Source organism: Artibeus jamaicensis, unplaced genomic scaffold, assembly GCF_021234435.1.
Source record: "Artibeus jamaicensis isolate MK-2021 breed Jamaican fruit bat unplaced genomic scaffold, CSHL_Jam_final contig_388, whole genome shotgun sequence".
Taxonomy (NCBI): Eukaryota; Metazoa; Chordata; class Mammalia; order Chiroptera; family Phyllostomidae; genus Artibeus; species Artibeus jamaicensis.
The window spans coordinates 1,508,245-1,523,635 of record NW_026521813.1 but is presented as its reverse complement, the minus strand read 5'-3'; the positions used below and the strand labels follow the sequence as shown (position 1 = coordinate 1,523,635).

Below are 15,391 nucleotides of genomic sequence, written 5' to 3'. Positions count from 1 at the left end.
GTTGTCCCAATTTCTCCCCCTTTGTCTTCTCTGCTTAACCTACCCCCTATCAACTGTCAATCCCCACACTGTTGTCCATGTTCATGGGTCATTCATTAAAGTTCCTTGTCTAGTCCCTTCCCCTTCTTTTCACCTTTATCCCCCCCACTTCCATCTGGCTGTTCTTACTCTGTTCCATGTTTCCACATCTCTGGTTGTATTTTCCTCACTGGTTTATTTTGTTCATTAGATTCCTCTTATAAGTGAGATCATATGGTATTTATCTTTTGCCACCTGGCCTGTTTCACTTAGCATAACATTCGCCAGCTCTGTCTATCATGTCCACTCATTTACTGATGGGCACTCGGACTGTTTCCAGCACTTGGCTGTTGTAAATAGTGCAGCTATAAACACAGGGGTGCAATAGTTCTTTTGAATTGGTGTTTTGGGATTCTTAGGGTATATTCCCAGCAGTGGAATTGCTGGGTCAAAAGGCATTTCTGTTTTTAACTTTTTGAGGACATTTCATACTGATTTACACAGTGACTGAATCAGTCTGCATTCCCATTAAGAATGCATCAGGGTTCCCTTTTCTCCACATCTTCACAAGCACTTGTTGTTTGTTCATTTATTAATGTGGTGGCCATTCCACAGGGGTGAGGTGATATTTCTTTGTGGTTTTAATATACATCTCTCTGATGGTTAGAGATATTGAACATCTTTTCATATGTCTGTGGGACATCTATATGTCCTCCTTAGAAAAGTGTCTCTTCATATCCTTTGCCCATATGTTAATTGGATTAACATATGGGCAAAATACCCTGGTGTTGAGTCATATGAGTTCTTTATATATTTTGGAGATCAAACCCTTGTCTGGTGTATTATTGGCAAACAATGTTTTCCCATATTGGTTCCCTTTTCATTTTGATGATGGTTTCTTTAGCTATGCAGAAGCTTTTTAATATGATGTAGTCCTGTTTATTTGTTTTTTTTCCTTTATTTCCCTTGCCCTAGGAAATATATCATAAAAAATATTGCTATGTGGGATATCTGAAATTTTACTTCCTATGTTTTCTGCTAAAACTTTTATGGTATCATGACTTATATTTAAGTCTTTTAACCATTTTGAGTTTTTCGTGGTGTATGGTATAAATTGGTGGTCTGGTTTCATTTTTTTTTTTGCATGTACCAATCCAGTTCTTCCAACACCATTTATTTAAGAGGCTATTTTTTATTCCATTGTAGGCTCGTGCATCCTTTCTCAAATATTATATGACCATGGAAACATGGGTTTATTTCTGAGCTCTTTATTTTGTTCCATTGATCTCAGTGTCTATTCTTATGCCAGTACCAGACTGTTTTGATTACAGTGACATTTTAGTATAGTTTTATATCATGTATTGTAATCCTTCCAACTTTATTCTTCTTTCTCCAGTTTTCTGAGACTATTTGGGGTCTTTTAGTTCCATGTAAATTTTTGGAGTATTTTTTCTAAATCAGTGCATTATACTATTGGTATTTTAATAGGGATTGCATTGACTCTAAGATTGCTTTGGGTAGTACAGACATTTTAATGATGTTAATTCTTCCAATCCATGAGCACAGTGTATGCTTAGACTTATTTGTACCTTCCTCAATTTCTTTCTTCAGTGTTCTGTAGTTTTCTAAGTACAGATCTTTTATCTCCTTGGTTAAGTTTATTCTTGGCTACTTCATTTTTCTTGTTGCTATAGTAAAAAGGATTTTCTCCTAGTTTCTCTTTCTGATTGTTCATTGTTTGTGTACAAGAAATGTCATCAATTTCTGAATATTGACTTTGTATCCTGCTACTTTGCCAAATTCACTTATTACATAGAATAGTTTAGTGGAGCCCATAGAGCTTTCTATGTACACTATCATGTCATCTGTGAATGATGATAATTTTACTTCCTCCTTCCTAATTTGGATGCCTTTATTTCTTTTTTATATTTAACCACTATGGCTAGAATTTTCAGTACTGTTTTGAATAAGGGCGGTGAAAGCAGACACTCCTGTCTTTTTCTTGATCTTAAGGGAAAAGCTTTTAGTGTTTGCCCATTGAGTGTGCTGTTGACAGTAGGCTTCTCATGTGTAGCCTTTATTATTTTGAGGTATGCTCCCTGTAGTCCCACTTTGCTGAGTGTTTTTGTCATAAATGGGTGCTGGATTTTATCAGATGCCTTTTCAGCATCTACTGATATGATCACTTTTTTGTCTTTCATTTTGTTTATGTGGTATATTACATTTATTGATTTGTGAATATTGTACCATCCTTGCATCCCTTGCAATTCCACTTGATCATGTTGTATGATCTTTTTAATGTATTACTGGATACAGTTTGCCAATGCTGTGTTGAGGATTTTACCATCTATATTCATCAAAGATATTGGGCTGTTATTTTCTTTCTTATTGTGCCTTTACCTGGTTTTGAAATTACGATAATACTGACCTTGTAAAAAGAGTTTGGGAGTCTTCCCTCTTCTTGAATATTTTGGAATAGTTTAATAAGAACAGGAGTTAATTTTCTTTAAATGTTTGGCAAAATTCACCTGTGAAGCCATCCAGTCCATGACTTTGGTGTGCCAGTAGTTTTTAAATTAATATTTGATTTCACTAGTTGTTACCAGTATTCAGGTTTTCTGCTTCTTTTTGATTCAGTTATGGAAGATTGTATATTTATAGAAATTTATCTTGTTCACCCAGATTGTCTGATTTATTCTCATATAGTTGTTCATAGTAATTTCTTATCTTCTTTTGTATTTCTGTAGTATTGGTTGTTACTTTTCCTCTTTTGTTTCCGATGTTATTTGGGTTCTCTCTTTTTTTCTTGATGAATCTGGTTAAGGGTTTGTTGATTTTGTTTATTATTTCATAGAAACAGCTCCTGGATTCATTGATCCTGTGAATTTTTTTTTTTAGTGTCTATGTCATTTAATTCTGCTCTCATCTTGATTATTTCCTTCTTTTAATCACTCTGGGCTTTGTTTATTGTCTTTCATCCAGTTCTTGTAGATGTAGGGTAAGGTTGTTTATTTGAGATTTTTCCATCTTCTTTAGGCTTGTATTGTTATGAACTTCCCTCTCAGGACTACCTTCAATGTGTCCCAGAGGTTTTGGTTTGTTGTGTGCTCATTTTTATTTGTTTCCAGATACTTTTATTTGTTTCCATTATTTAATAAAATGTCATTCAGTCTCTATGTATATGAATGTTATTTTAGTTTCTTCGTGGTTGGTTTCTATTTCAAGCCATTGTGATATGAGACGATGCTTGATATGATTTTAATTTTCTTAAATTTATTGAGACTTGTTTTGTGTCCTATTATGTGGTCTGTCTTCAAAAATGATCCCTATGCATTTGAGAACAATGTATGTTTTGCTTTTGGGGGTGAAATGCTCTGTAAATATCAATTAAGTTCATTTGATCTAGGGTATTGTTTGATGCCACATATCCTGGTTGGTTTTTGATTAGGATGATCTATCCATTGTTGACAATGGGGTGTTAACATCCTCTATGGTGACTATATAGCTGTTGACCTCCTTCTTAAGGTCCTTCAAGACTTTTCTTATGTATTCAGGTGCTCCTCTGTTGGGTGCATATATGTTTACAAGGGTAAACATATCCTCTCATTGGACAAGTCCCTTAAGTATTAGGTAGTGACTTCTTTGTCTCTTTTTATGGCCTTTGTTTTAAGGTCTATTTTGTCTCATATAAATTGCTACCCAGCTTTTTTTTCATGTCTATTTGCTTGGAATGATTTTTTCTATCTCTTTATTTTCAGCCTGTGTATATCTTTTTGTTCTAAGATGGGTCTCTTATAGATAGCATATATCCAGATTGTGTTTTCTTATCCATCAGCTCTCCAAATTTGGTTGGAGCATTTAATCCATTTACATTTAAGGTTATTTTTTTAAAGATTTTATTTCTTTACTTTTAGAGATAGGAGAAAGGAGGGAGAAAGAGAGGGGGAGAAACCTCAATGTGTGATTGCCTCTCACATGCCCCCTTTTGGGGACCTGGCCCACAACCCAGGCATGTGCCCTGACTGGGAATAAGATCAGCAACCCTCTGGTTTTCAGGCCAGCACTCAATCTGCTGAGCCATATCAGCCAGGGCTACATTTAAGATTATATATAGGTATTTGTTTATTGTTGTTTTCTCCCTTTGTGCCCAAGTTCCTCTATCTATTTATGCATCATCTGTCTGTCTATCATCTATCTCTCTCTTTTTCTTAAAGCAGTCCCTTTAGCATCTCTTGCAATGCTGGTTTGGTAGAGATGTACTCTTTTAGCAATTTTTTTTTTCTTTAGTCTGGGAAGCTCATTATTTCTCTCTCCATTTTAAATGACAGCCTTGAGGTTAGAGTAGTCTTTTCAGTTAGAGTAGTATTTTTAAGACTTATTCTCTTATTATTATTTTTAAAGATTTTATTTATCTTTAGAGGGGAAGGGAAGGAGACAGGGAGAGAAATATCAGTGTATGGTTGCCTCTCTTGTGTCCCCTGCTGGGAACTGGCCTGCAACCCAGGCATGTGCCCTGACTGGGAATAGAACCACAGTCCTTTGGTTTGTAGGCTGATGATCAATCCACTGAGCTACACCAGCCAGGGCTGGTTAGAGTAGTCTTGACCGCAGGTCTTTGCTTCACATTACTTGGAATACTTTGTGTCATTCTCCTCTGGCTGGTAGTCTTTCTGTTGAGAAATCAGCTGTTAACCTTATTGCAGCTCCCTTGTATGTTACTAGCTGTTTCTCCCTAGCTGCCTTTAAGATTCTCTCTTTGTCTTTAAATTTTGGCATTTTAATTTGATGTGTCTTGGAGTGAGCCTCTTTGGGGTCATCTTGATTGGGACCCTCTGTGCTTCCTGGACTTGCATGATTATTTCCCTCACCGAGTTAGAGATGTTTTCTGTCATTATTTTTTCAAACAGACTTTCTATCCCTTACTCCTTTCCTTCTCCTTCTGGAATCTGCATGATGCTAATATTGTTCTGTTTCATGTTGTCCTGAAGTTCCCTTAAACTATCTTCATTCCTTTTGACACTATTTTCATTTTGTTGCTCTGACTTTGATTATTTCCCCCTGCATTTCAACTTACTGACTTGGCTCTTTGCTTCCTCTTGCCAGTTTTTGATTCCATCTAGCATATTCTCATCAGATATTGTATTCTTCATTTCCTCCTGGTTTTTATTCATAGTTTCTATATCCTTTTGCATGCCGATGTAGTTCTCATTAAGTTTCTTATAGTCCTCACTGAACTATAGGAATGGCTTAGCATTCCTATAACCATTACTTTGAACTTTATATTTGATATTTGCTTACCTCAATTTCATTTAGCATTCTTTCTGGGGATTTATCTTTTCCTTTCAATTGGGGGTTGTGTCTTTGTCTCCCCATTTTAGGTGGCTCTTTTTGTTTGCTTCTGCATGTTAAATTTACGTGCTTTGACTCCCTGTCCTTCTGGGGTGGCCTTCAGTGGTAGCAGTCCGTGGGACTCAGTGGCACAGTCTCCTTGAACTCCTGAGTTGGATACTCTTGGGATGCCCTTTAGGTGATTTATATGGGCTCTCTTGTAATTGGGTTTCAGTTGTTGGTTTATTCATTTGTGAGTTCTCCCCTCCAGTTGGCTGAGAGTCACAACCCATGCCATGTCTTACATGCTGTTGTACAGGAGCTGCCAGAACAAAACAAAACAACCCTGAAAACAAAACCCACACAGACAGAAATACCCTCCCAAACACTACCACTATAGCAACAACAAATGTGCTAAGATTAATAAAGGTGGAGAGAAATTAAGAATATTATACAAAAGGAAAAAATGTGATGAATGACAGAAAGAATGGTTTTGAGATGATAGGCAGAGGAGAAATAATGAGTAGGAAATAGAAATAAGGCAAAGAAAAGGAGAAAATAAAATGTACAATGTAAATAAAATACAGAGGAAATAGGACAAAATGGAGTAAGAAAAGGTAAGAGTACATTATGAGGTTTTGAGAAAAATAGTGAAAAAATGGGAACCAAATTGAAGAAAAACAACAGCCATATATACAACAAATGTTCAAAGATTAATAAAAGTGGAAAGAGAATAATAATACTACACAAAATAAAAAAAGAAAGAAAAGAAAAAAGGATTATGAGATGTTTAAGGGAAAGAAATTGATTCTGAGAGGATAAAGGAAGGAGAATAATCAGTGCAGGGGTTCGAAACTAGGCTCAGAAAGGGAAAAAAGAACAAGATATAAAACAAAAATAAGATAGGCTGGAGGCAGGCAAAATAGAGTAGAACAGGGGAACATTAAAATATGAGATTTAAAATTTTTAAAATGAACAACTAAACATAAAATTGAAAAAAATGCAACAACAACCTCAATATCAATGCCAACCAAGCAAATAGTAATAAAGGTGGAATGACGATAAGGATATTAGAAGAAAAGGAAAAAGAATGTGAGATGACTAATGGAAAGAAAGATGGTTTTGAGAGGATACAGGGAGGAGAAATAGTAACAGTGAGGAATAGAAACAAGGCTTAGAAATTGAAGAAATAAAATTTAAAAAAATAACAAAGAGAAGGATGAAGGTGAAATGGAGTATAAGAAGAGAAGAGTAAAATATGAGATTTGAATTAAAACTAAAATAAAACATTTTTAAAAGATTTTATTTACTTATTTTTTAGAGAGAGAGGAAAGGTGGGAGAAAGAGAGGAAGAGAAATATCAATGTGTGGTTGCCTCTCACTCACCTCCCTCGATTAGGGACCTGGCCGGCAACCCAGACATGTGCTCTGACTGGGAATCGAGCTGGCAACTCTTTGGTTCACAGCCTGCTCTCAATCTACTGAGCTACACCAGACAGGGCCTAAAATAAAAAATTTAAAAATAATAAATATATTTATAAAAGAATAAAATAGTGAAATAATAGGAACAGAATGGAAGACAAAGAGTGTTAAAAAGAGAAAAAGTAGTGCAAATAATGAAAAAGAACAAGGTGGAATTCATGTCAGCAGAGTCTAGTGTTTGTTGGCCTGCTGTCTTCTTCAGGATCTGTCCCTTATGTCCCTGGTGTCCCAGACTAGCTTTAGTCAGCCTGTTTGGGGGCTACAAGTGATCCATAGTCTGCGGCTCTCTTTCAAGGTTGGCTGCTCCCCGCTGTTCTCTGCCCTGCTGGGCCTCTATTAGCACAAGGCCCGCCCAGGGGTGGTTCCCCTAATGTCCAACAGTACTGCATGCACTACCTTCACCTGCCTCTAGAGGGGGCCTCTGGTGTAATCAGTAAGGTGGAATCCCTGCGTCACACCCCAGGAGGTGTGCTATTTGGTCTTCGGGGAAGTTGTTGGGTGTGTTCTCCTGCCACTGTGCCACACGGCTAGTTCTGTCCCAGATTATTTCCAGTAATGCATAGTTTCTGATGAATTAGATGTCTGTTTTATGTGAGGGGCCAATCTGTATGAAAGGGTCAGATCTTTCTTTCCTAGTTGGCACAGATGGCAGCTCTATGTGAGAGCCAGCCTGGGTGGGGCCCTGGATTCCTCTTACAGTGCGTATTTCTAACCTATCTGCTCTTTTACCTCTTGCTGCTCCCATTTCTAATCCCTCTACTCTGCTGTTTTCAGTGGAGTAAGACCTGAAGAGGAGCAAGCATAGAGTCTGGTAAAAGTTTATAAAGGGCTCCTTTGGAAATTCTCTTTCTTTCCCCTGCAGATAGATATGTGGCTGGCACAGACCTTTCAGCTTGGATTTACTGCTCTGCAGAGTTTGCAGTCCTGCAGGTGAGGGATGGGCAAACCTTCCCATTCCCAGAGGTTTGCACTCAGCGGTTTGAGTGGCCAGGCCTGGCTGCAAAGAATCTCAGGTGCTCCGCTCTTACCCTTCCAGTTCCTACCTCACTGTTCTGGCAGGAGGCTTTGACCCAAACCTTCTGTTCTGCATACAGCCCCCATTCACCAGCAGCGCTGGGTGGGGTCCCGCAATTCCTTTCCTGGCCGGCTTTCCACTCTAGCTAGCCAGTTGGATTCAGTGAGCACAAACTGCACTTTCAATCAGGCCTCTGCAGTCAGGGATGCTGCGCATGCGCCGAGTCCTTGCTCAGCCACATCTCCAGTCCCTTTGTAAAAAGTCTCTATGTAACACCCACACTATAGCTCCAAGCCACTGCCAGGCTCTCTGCTCACTCCACCTCCTCAAAAGGCAAAACAACCTTTCTTGGTCAAGGCTAATGACAGCCTGCCGGTACTTCCCACTGTTTTAAGAGATAGAATTTCTCTCTTGGATTCTCCTGGTTGGCACTGCAGTCATGGCCGTCCTGCTTGCCTTGTGCACACAGCCTGAGTTTCCGAGACTCCTCTATTCTCCCAAGTCTTTCCCTAGTAGGGCTGGGGGTTTCCTGTGAGGATCTGCTCCCCCGGCCCCTGCTCTGGGTGGAGTGGGAGCCACTAAGCTGCATCTTCTCTCCTCTATTCTCTGCTGCAGGAGAATACCTGCACGAGGTACAAGGTATTTCCCCTTCACCTTATAAAATCTCTTACCTGATGGTACAAAACTTTATCTGTACTCCTTGGCTTCAGAAATTCATACCAGCTAAGATTCCACTGATTATTCAGGTCACTTGATGAAAGATCAGCCGAAAATCCCTGCTGGGGTCACGAGGGAGGAAGTGGGCTCAGCTTCCACCTACTCGGCTGCCGTTTTCCTCCATCTGTGCTTTTCTTTATAACATAAATTCACTGCACTGATTTTTATAACACTTCCTGCAAAGAAAAAGCAGAGTCATGCCTCTTTGATCTTTGTGCCCAATAACTGTTGAGCACAGTGCCTTTCACATAGTAGGTATTTTATGATAATGACACTGAAAACCCCTCTCAGCAGAATGCATACTTAGGAATAACACTTTTCTGTTGAGTGAATTGTAGGCCCTGAAGTTGGCGGTTGATCGGCTCTGTGTGCTACATGTTTCCCAGAGAGGAACAGACTATAAAAGAGGATTGGACAGAGTGCCTGTGGTTGTGAAAGCCTAGAGCAACATCACAGGTGCACATCTGCCATAATGTGCCTTTAAAGATAAATCATGCAGCCAGTCATAAAAAAGGTAACACAGAGGACATAAAATCATAAGGCTGCCGTATACTGAGCCCTTAGTATTTGTCAGATACTGTGGTACGTACTAGCTCCAAGCTTCCCAACACCTATTGCCATCTCTTATAGGTTAGAGATGTATAATGTAGGGGGATAACATTAGTCCAGAACCACCCAGTTCATAAATGCTGGGGGAACTTTAAACCAGCTTTTCCTAGTTCAAGGCCTAGACCTAGACTTTGCCAAAGACACAGAATTTTTCAAATCAGTCTAAGCCATAGAGATTAGACCTTATCAAGACAAGGCAAAACAAAAATCTACTGTCACAAGTAACTCAGGGGCTGACAAAAGTGACCTGATCCATAAATTATTAAAAGAGAGATATTAGCACAACTGGCAGAGCTCTCAAAAAACTCTAAGCAAGTAGTGTATCTGTTGCCATGGAAACTGCTTCATTCTTTTCTCAAAAATTTAGTCAAGTGGCATGAAATGTTATGAGTCCCATGTTCAAAATACTGTTTGTTTCTGCTCTGTTTATCTAACAGTCTGATCTTTGAGCAAATGTCAAAAGGAATTGCTATACATAGAAATGTATTTTCCCAACTTGTGTGAAGCAGATTAGAGCAGAGTTAGCTCAGACAAACGATGCTTGAGTCCTGTTAGAGAACCTGAGGTGTACAGACTCTGTAACTTCATTACAGTCATGTTCTGAAGAATGCGTTATTAGGTGATTTCACTGTTTTGTGAATGCTTAGGGGCAATGATGAACAAAACAACAGGAGACTGAATTAAGCAAAGAGAAAACCATACCATCAAGAGACATGAGATATATGAGGCTGCTGCTGACATAATATGGCATGCTCTTAGAGCAAATTTATTTTTTGTAGAAGTATAGTATGCTCTAAAATAATGGTAAAAGTATAGTATAGTAAATACATAAACCAAAAACATAGTAATGTATTATCATTGTCAACTATTATGTACTATAGATAACTGCATGTTATACTTTTATATGATTGGCAGCACAGTAGGTTCGTTTTTGCCAGCAGCAGCACAAACATGTGAGTAATGTGTTGCCCTATTACTTTAAGATGACTATGATATCACTGGGTTATAGGAATTTCTCAGCTCTATTATAACCTAATGGGATCACCATAGTATGTGTGGTCCATTGTTGACCAAAATGTCATTATGGGCTGCCTCACTGCATTTTCTTTAAGTTAGGACCTGATTAAATGCCTGATATGGAAAAGGTACTCTATGTGCCGAGGGTACACTAATAAGAAAGACTGTCCCTCAACCCCCACCTGAGAAGTTTAGGCTTAGCTCACTGTGCCCCTGCATGGCCCCAGAACTGATCATCCCTAAATCTGGCCTACACGGAGGAAGAAAAAGTTTATTCTGTACTACTTTCTCACACTGAGTTAGTAAAGTCTGATTTATTGGCCTTAGAAAATGCTACAAAAACATTTCTTGTATTCTCTGTTTGATTAGTCGAATGTATATTTTAATAATTTGTGTTTGTATGTGTACCCTTTGCTGATTTTAAAATAATTGAACTCTGCATGTATCATTTTGGTCAAGGAATTGTATGCATGCTCACGTACAATGTAGAGTCAGCAAACCATTCACTTTGAAATATTTTCCCAGAAATGGAGATGCATTTGCACAAATTGCTTCCCATTCTCTTGGTGTCTCTCGTTAGCAGCAGCATGCATTTTGTATGAAAGCTGGCAGGGGTCAAGGCGCAGAGCACGGTCATGCACCTCAGCACAGCTAACTGCCATGCACAGGGGATGAAATCTGCAACTTTTGCCTCATTAGCACCGTGCCCCCTACTGAGTTAAGCAGTCACAGGCAATTGGAGAACTCTGAAGGTTAATTCTTTCTGCCCATAGGTAAAGTTACAGCTCAATGGACTAAGCCCTTAAAATGTTATCACTCCAACCAGGAAATTTTAAGTGGAGAAAAAAGCTGGTAGTACAATACAAAAAAAAAGGTTAAACAAGCTGAAAATGGGTCCTAAACAGACTTGCAATTTTTCTCAAGAGTTGCATAAAATTTTCTGTAACTTTTCTAGAGGTTATGACTCAAAACATGTTTCAACCATGTGATTGCCAGGAACTATTAAAATAAATAGTATAACTAGGGCAATTAAATGTAGATACTAACAACTTCAGACCACAGGAGAAGAGAAATGAAGCAGCTTTATTTTTCTTCTTAAAACACCCAGGTGAATTTATTTTGAATTAAAATGAAGGCCTGTTTTGAAAAGCTAGATAGAGAAGAAGAATGACAAGGCAAAAATTATGATTAGTTCTTCCCTTGAGGGAGTCCTTTGCTAACCTGATGTATCAGTATGAGGCAGTGCTCCTACTGAATTAACATACAGACCAGTGAGAAGAGCCTCTGAGGACCCAACCAAGGGACTGCTGTCTACGTAGTTTAAGACAAATGTCTTGGATTGACTCTACACTTCCCAGGTCTCTTATGACCCCAAGTCACTGTTCATCTTCAGCAGGTGCCCTGGTTTTGCTCTCCTGGCTCCTACATCTTGAAGACCCAGTGCGTCATGAGAGGACAGGGAAGTGTGTCTCTGGTAAACCTCTCTCATGTGTGAAATTAGCACTATCACACCTGAACTGAACTGAGACCCACACTCTGGCAGTGTGGACACTGGGGATGGAAACTGGATGCCAAACTGTGCCTGTCTGTACATAAAGAGAAAGGGAAAAGCTCACTTTTGGTCCTATTACACTGTAGTCTTCAACAATAGTCTTCAACAGTTAGGGGTGAGAGTGAAGACAAGGATTTGGAACTTAATATAAACATGTTGCTGTGTCTATTCATTTCTCCATTGTGGTTTCCTAGCAGGAAGCAGAGGACTAAAAAACACAATTTGAAAATAGCTGAAGTTTATTGAGCACATAATCTTTGAAATAGGTAGTGGTAAAAGTTAAGGAAAACTAACAAGGAAGGGCAGAGCCAGGATTTGACTGAGGAAGCCTGTCACTCATCTTGATTTTGCCCACGGTGATGCCTTTACTGTAACGCTCATTCCAACAGCAACACCAGTAGCCAGACAGCTCACAATTAGCCATATGAGTTGTTTGATAACACAAACATGGGGCTTTTATTACAGAAGGAATAAAACTTATTTTAAGGAAATAAGTACAATGGCATGACAGACTAGAATATAGAGTCTATAATAGAACACATTGTTATGTGTGAAATAAGTGTTTTACCTATTCCGATGTCTACCGAGGTGTATATGTGAAGTAATATAGAAATTCTAGAATTATGGTGCTGAGGAAGGATCCTTAGAGATCTTCTGGAAAAAAATGTTAGGGTCATACAGCAATATTGCAAAGCGCTTATACTCTTATCATAAAATCAGACCAAATGAATATTGTTGAAAATTATATTCTCTCATGTAACATTAAACTTTTATGTAATTTAATTTTCAGAACTTCTTTCAAATAGTTAGCAACCTTCTAGATGAAGAAAACAAAGAAAAATGGGAAGATGCACAACAGGTAAGCCTGAAGTATTTCATAACTTAAAGTGAAGCTGGCTAAATGAAGTTTAAAAATATGTGAGGAAATGAATGGCTGGCTATTCCAAGAACACAAAAGGAGACTTTTCAAAGTCATTGTTGATCACATGATACTAATTTTAGAGAAAACAAGTGATCTCTTTTATCATAACAATCAATGGAATGAATGATCTTTCTGAAGTTGAGGAAACTGGGCAGGTTTAACTAATTTATGTCTTTAGGGCATTAATACATAACAACTACATGTCCTGTTGTTCAGTTTCTTTCCTGTCTACAGACTATGGTAAAGACAGCAAATCTAAACCCATGTATTGTGCATGGAACTGTGGAGTCTAACAAGTAACATCATTTGCATTTACTACAACACACAGAAGCCTGGATCATATATACAGATGTGCATTTTGGTTCAAAGCCAAGAGTTGCAAATATGAGTTCTCACTTTAAAAGTCAAAATGAAAAATCCTGCTTTTTTCCTTCCTGCCAAGCATGATCAGCGTAGCAAGCGGCCTTATTGGTTTAGTTATTGTGTTGAAGTGCTTTTCATGGCCACTTGCGCAATACTGACATGTGGTTAATAACATTTTTCTAGATTTCAGAAAAGGTAGGTTAGAGGCTCAGAGAGGGGAATGTGAAGTTTTTTTACAATCCTGTAAAAATTTAATTTAACTGAATGTTAAACTTCTTTAAATTTTCTATTTGACCCTTGTTAAAGATTCCAAGGGAACAATGCATTCTTGAAAATCAGAGCATTGTCTGAGGTCCAGTCGAGCCATCTCCGCCCTTGTCCCTTTGCAGTCACTCTCCGGGTCCCTGAAGGAAGCCTGACCTCTGTTAGTGTGATGACAGGAGTCTTGAAAGTGGTCCAGCGTGGGTCCGTCTCATTATTAGGCACAAATTCTATGCTTTTGGCATAGCAGGAAAAAAAATCACTCCTTAGTTTAAGATTCTGAATCCTTTTCTACTGGTTTGAATTTTATGTTCGTCCTTGGCTTTTTTTCAAGGAAAAAGGCCTAATCTACTCACTCTAAGAAAATGGTGTCTTTCCTTAGAATACTGCTGCAGAGTTTAAGCACATCTTTGTAGAATGCTGGAGACTGTTAATTAGGGAGATATTTAGAGCCATTTTTAATAACCTATTTAAAACCAGATGGCAATTCATCAGATGCCAGTATTTATTGTGAGGTCCCAACTTGAGCAAACAGTGAATGGTGGTAGAACTCATCCATGGAAAATCCTGAATCCATAATCCATCTATTCACTTGTGATTTTGACTTAACTGTGTAGTCTTATCTTGTACTTATTTTTCAATTGTGATGATCCTAAATGCTTTTTAAAAAATAACTATTTCTGTAGCTTTTTCTAAAAGGTGTTGTCATAAATGCAGCCACATGGTAAATGAGTTTCCAAGTTTGCGGCACCAAGGGTGAACTCCTCAGAAATAAGCACTATTTAAAATCCACCAAAGATAGTGTCTTGTCCTTGGAGAGTTCCTTTATCTTATTTTAAAAGAATTGCCTCAGCAAAATAAAACACAAGTCATAGCTATATATGCACTTGGAAAACTAGCTGAATAACATGATAAATATTGACATCGGGAGGTTTTTGCTAACAAATACTGTACCTTTGAACAAAAAAAACCACAGTCATTTTAGAAATTGTTTGCTGCACATCAACCACAGTTATAAAGGATCAAACTATATTTAGTTACAGCATTCTACTCAGAACATAGTATACCAAAGTGGAAAAAAAGGCTACACTTTATATTGCACTATTTTATACACCAGCACTGTGATTGGAACTGACAAGTCCATTTCGGTCACAACAAGCCATTTTAATTTCAGTCATGGCACTCCTTTCTGTGGTTTCATTATATTGGAAATCCATGCATCTGTAGCAGGAGTGGGCAAACTTCAACCAGTGAGCCCAATCCAGCCTGATACAGGTTTTGTAAACAAACTGGGGGGTGTAGCCACACCCATTCATTTACATGATATCTATGGCTGCTGTGGTGAGACAAGGACATAGCTGAGTTGTTCCAACAGAGACTCCCTGACCGACAAAGCCTAAAATGCTTACTGTCTGGCTCTTTATATAAAAAGGTTACTAACCTGTGCTCTACCACCTTTAACTACAGCTGGGAAAATGCAGTTAAAAACAAAATCATCTGCCAGCCTAGAAAACCTACCCACAAAGTAGAAGAGAAATAATTTTTTAATTGAATAAGCATTAAACCAGAATGTGATGGATGTCACAGGCAATCTGCTAAGAGAATTCAAAGACAAAAAGAAATCTCACCCTTTTTTATAGTTGAACAAATACAACACGTCACCTGTGTCCTCAAGATAAACAGTAACTAGTCCTCAGGTAAGAGGACATGATAGCACAATCTGTCACACGCAGTTCATCCGAATTTTACTTGGTAATTGAGGGGACCACTCATTAGTTCATTGGCTTTACCCAATGTAAAAAAAAAAAAGCTTCATATATCTTAAGGACGAAAGGTAGGTTTGCAGCTGAGAGCATGTGCTTGGCTGCAGTTAGGCCCCCACAGAACCTGAGAGGTAGAGACACTGTCTTGCTAGTTGCACTTCAGAGAGGCCTCAGTCTTTAAGCTGAGAAGAATCTTTTACTTTTTGAAAGATTTATATGTATTTCAAAGGGACAGAGAATGGATGTAACAATTACTAGAAAATAAATGCTCAAAGAAAATGGAGGGGGAGAGGCTTTGGGAAAGGGTATTTCTTATTTTCACCAGGGAAAATTAAACTTATTTT

At 38.4% G+C, this 15,391-nt stretch overlaps 1 protein-coding gene across 1 annotated transcript in view; it reads left to right on the top strand.

Annotated features, from left to right (window-relative positions):
• The window catches only part of ADGRB3 (adhesion G protein-coupled receptor B3), a 736,029-nt gene that overhangs the window by 345,137 nt on the left and 375,501 nt on the right, over window positions 1–15,391 (top strand). Inside the window, exon 11 of the mRNA XM_037139787.2 lies at window positions 12,529–12,597. Within this exon, the coding sequence (XP_036995682.2) occupies window positions 12,529–12,597 (69 nt within the window). The remainder of the gene's footprint in view (window positions 1–12,528; window positions 12,598–15,391) is intronic.